This window comes from Tupaia chinensis, unplaced genomic scaffold, assembly GCF_000334495.1.
Source record: "Tupaia chinensis unplaced genomic scaffold, TupChi_1.0 Scaffold144171_2, whole genome shotgun sequence".
NCBI classification, from domain to species: domain Eukaryota; kingdom Metazoa; phylum Chordata; class Mammalia; order Scandentia; family Tupaiidae; genus Tupaia; species Tupaia belangeri.
In genome coordinates, this window is record NW_006204028.1 from 1,264,840 (window position 1) to 1,269,207 (window position 4,368).

The window sequence follows — 4,368 nt, forward strand, 5'->3', positions numbered from 1 at the left end:
GCTCTTCCCTTTCACTCAAGACTCCTGCCCCCACCAAAGCCCCCACGCCATTTACCCCCACATCTCCCTGAGGGTAGGAGAGGTGATCAGATCATTCCCAAAGGTACTTCCATCCTTGTCACCTTACTTGTATTCCTGCTTAGCAACCGCAGGGTTTGTAAGTATCTGAATTTGAGAGACTGTTCTTTTCTTACTTTTTTTTTTTTTTGGAGAGGTTTTTGCTATAGGGAGTGTGTGCTCGCCAAAAGATAGAGACAGAGAGATAGAAAGTGAGAAATCATCCCCCAGAGGGGATGGCCATGCCGCAATCCATTCTCCTCTCAGGATCTTGGGCATGCACGCACACGCGCCCGTCGTGAGTTTAAGCCACCGGGTCTGGGATACAATCCGCAGTCGACTACATGGGAGTTCAGCGACATAGCCATTATGCTAGCTGCTGGTCCCAAGAGGTTGTTCTTTAGGGCACATATGCTCGCTGTGGAGACAGAGAGGGACAGAATGTGAGAAATTACCCCCCAGACAGATGGCCATGCTACAATCCCTTCCTCTCCATTCTTCTCTCAGGATTTTGGGCATGCACACACACGCGCCCTACCTGAATTTCAAGCTGCTGGGTCTGGGACTCAAACCACAGTCGACCATGTGGGAGTCCAGCGCCTCAACCACCACACCACCTGCTGGCCCCTGTAAACTCTTGACTTCTAAGCTAGCCCTTCTTCCTGTATTCCAAGCCCTGGGTCTTGGGAAACAGAGGAATATTATATTAAAGGCGAGTGAAGGGAGAATAGGGTTAGACCTAACTGCGGGACAAGATGCAGGGACAAGGGAACCAGCAGTTAGCGTGATGGCTATGTTGCTGGACTCCCATGTAGTCGACCGCGGTTCGCGTCCTGGACCCGGTGGCTTAAAACTCAAGCCGGGCGCGTGTGCGTGTGTGCCCAAGATTCCTAGAGGAGAATGGAGGAGAAGGGATTGCGGCGTGACCATCTCCTCTGGGGGGTGATTTCTCGCTTTCTGTCTCTATGTCTCTGTCTGGCGAGCGCATGCGCCCTATAGCGAAAAATCTTTCCAAAAAAAAAAAAAAAATGCAGGGACAAGATGACAGCCCAGCAGCCGCAGCTGAAATTGATGGAGTTCCCACGTGGCTGCACAGAGGGCTCCCCACATGTGATTCGGCTTCTCTGTGCCTGGGCCAGGTGCCCTGAAATTTGGGACTGACTCCATAAAGTCATTCACAGCTTCAGAAGAACCTGAGGCTCATCCTCCCTGTCCCTCTATTTTGCAAGTGAGAAAACCGAGCGGTGCAGAGAGTGGTCTATCAGAGGAGAAGCAAGCCGGCTTGAGCCCAGGCCTCCCAGGCCCACTCCTTTTCCCCCGCACACCCACGTTCGGACAAGCCAGAAGGGAGCCTACACACAGCTGTCCCTGCAGTGCCTCCTGAGCCCCCAGTTCTAGGAGCTAACTGGGACCTCGTGCTGGCCCGCAGTCCTGGTGTCCTCACCATCCCAGGAATAGGAGCCAGGCTCAGCCCTGTCCCCTCTGCCCACTGGAAACCTTCCCTGAGCCCATGTTTGGCTCTGGGTTCTTGGCCTCTCCCCCATCTGGGAGCTCCCTAAGGTCAAGGTCTCTGTTGCCTTAATCAGGACTGTGGAGGTGGGTGGGTGTGCAGACACTGGGTCTTTAACTGTTAGGTCTCTCCCCAGTGGCAGCACTTAGGTCAGTTCAGCAGAGAGGTCACAGTCAAACTAGTACTTACCAGGAAAGAAGAGTTTCCACACTTGAGACAAAATAGTAACCCTGCCCTAGGTTCATCCCCTGGAAAGGAAATGCTAGGAAATCTCTAATGCACAGATGTACAGAATCAGATCTTGGGGGGTTGTAGTTGCACAATTAATATTTATAAAGCATTTAGGATGCTGCTAGGAACATGGTATGTGCTAAATAAGTTATTTCTTATTTTTTAAGGGATTTTTTTTTTTTTTTAAAAAAAGAGGTTGCATGCATTCTCGAGAAAGAAAAAGAAAGTGAGAAATCATCCCCCAGAGGGATGGCCATGCCGCAATCCCTTCTCCTCCATTCTGCTCTTGGAGTTTTGGGCACGTGCACACACACGTGCCTGGCATGAGTTTAAAGCCGCCAGGTACAGGACTTGAACTGTGGTCAACTATGTCCAGTGATGTAACCATTATGCCATCTGCTAGTCCCCATGTAAATTATTCTTAAATAGCACATGTGCATGCACACAATCTCAAAAATATTGCTCCCATGGGCATGTACCCCTTTGTAGGTTTGCCAGGTCAGGACCCATGGCCTGCAACCTACTCACAGAGGGGAGGCAGCAGCCTGCCTTGCTGTGTACAACCTGCTCTTCCACCCCTCCACCATGGATCACCCCCAGCCCTGGTCAGAGCCTCTCCCCAACGGTACCTCCAGGGTCACAGTTACCCAGGGCTCTGCGTCAGTGCTGAGTGCCAGCTTCTCTCCACTGTCACCTGCTGCGGTGCACACAGACAACCCCATCAGGAGAAGCAGGGTGAGGCAGGGCCGCATCGTGAGCTGTGCTCTGTCCCTGGGCCCTCTGGGAGCCCCTCTGTCTGAAGACACCTGCCTCCAGCTGGCTCCTTGAGTAGGTGGGGGATGCTGGGCCTTTCAGCTGTCCTGCTTCCTTCCTTCGGCTTATCTGACCCCCTCCCCCGGCCAGTTCCTGTGACTCCCCGTCCTCCCTGGCTTGGAAAGCCAATGATATCTAGACCGCTCAGGAGGAGGGACCAGACCTCATCCACCCCTGCCCCCCAACATCTGATCCACGGCTTAACACTCTGATGCAACACCTGCCTCACCTTTGGCTGCCTTTGCTCTGGTGACAGGTGCACAATAGGGCAGTGTGTGCTTGAAGGTCTTGGGACTGGAACGAGGGGGGCTGCATGGCTCCTGCCTGATGCTGTGCTCCCCTGCTCAGAGAGGCCGCTCCCTGGAACTTAGCCATGTGCTACCATCTGTCTCCCCTTCCCGTCTCTGAGCCCCCTCTACTCATAGTCCCCGTGTTTGCATAGAACACATGTCTTGCTCTAAGAGAAAAAAAAAATCGTGCTTAAAGAAATGAGGCCCCTAGGGCCAGTGGGTGGCATGATGATTAAAGTAGCTGGGTCCCACACAGCAGTTTGTGAGTCCCAGACTCAGATACTTAAAACTCATGCTGGGTGAGGGGCAAGCAGGTGGCATAGTGGTTAAGGTGTTGGAATTCCCACATAGCTGACCATGGTTTGAGTCCTGGACCTGGTGACTTGCTTTCTCACTCTTTCTCTGTCTTTGGCAAAATTCATGTGAAAAATAATAATAACAATAATAAATAAATAATTCTTTTTAAAAACAAAACAAAACAAAAGAATTCTCCCTGGGTGTGTGTGTGCAGACGTGCCCAAGATCCTGAGAGGAGAATGAAGGAAAAGGGGTAGTGGCATGGCCATCCCCATGGAGGGTGATTTCTCTCTCACTTTCCCTCTCTCTGTCTCTCTCTGGTGAGCATGTGCATCCTATAGCAAAGTGAAAGGCAAAACACTTACAAAATGTTTTTGCTGCTGTTTAGGTTTTTACTAGAGGGCACGTGTGCTCACCAGAGAGCCACATGGTGGTTGATTGTGCCATGAGCTCTCTGAGAGTGGGCTGTGTTAGAAATATGCTGGACACACAGTAGGTCTTTATTTTTTATTTTAATGTTTTTTGCCATTGGGCAATATGTACTTGCTAGAGAAGAGAGACAGAGAGAGGGAAAGTGAGAAGTCACCCCTCGGGGAGGATGGCACCACAGTCCTTTCTTCTCCATTCTCTTAGGCTTCTGGGCACACACACATGTGCCCAGTGTTTTTTTTTTTTTTTTTTTTTTTTTTGAGAGAGATTTTTTACGTGTGCTTGCCAAGGACAGAGAAACAGAGAGATAGAAAGTGAGAAATCACCCCCCAGAAGGAGTGGCCACACCACAATCCCTTCTCCATTTTTCTCTCTGGATCTTGGGGACACAGGCACATGTGCCGGGTGTGAGTTTTAAGCTGCCAGGTCCAGGAGTGGAACTGCGGTCAGGTCAACTCTGTGGGAGTCCAGTGACATAATCACTCTGCCATCTGCTGGTCCCCCAGTGTGATTCTTTTTTTTTTTTTTTTAAAGAGGTTTTTGCTATAGGGTGCGTGCGCTCGCCAGACAGAGACAGAGAGACAGAAAGTGAGAAATCATCCTCCAGGGGGGATGGCCACGCCACAATCTCTTCTCTTCCATTCTCCTCTCAGGATCTTGGGCACGCACGCACACGCGCCCAGCGTGAGTTTTAAGCCACTGGGTCCAGGCCGGGAACCGCGGTCAACTACGTGGGAGTCC

The 4,368-nt window shown here is 51.2% G+C and overlaps 1 protein-coding gene across 1 annotated transcript in view; it reads right to left on the bottom strand.

Annotated features, from left to right (window-relative positions):
* TAC4 (tachykinin precursor 4) overlaps positions 1–2,654 on the bottom strand; it is a 10,529-nt gene extending 7,875 nt beyond the window's left edge. The window contains exon 1 of the mRNA XM_006166181.3: positions 2,428–2,654. Coding sequence (XP_006166243.1) covers positions 2,428–2,550 — 123 coding nt within the window. The 5' untranslated portion in view covers positions 2,551–2,654. The remainder of the gene's footprint in view (positions 1–2,427) is intronic.
* Between the last annotated feature and the right edge of the window lie 1,714 nt (positions 2,655–4,368).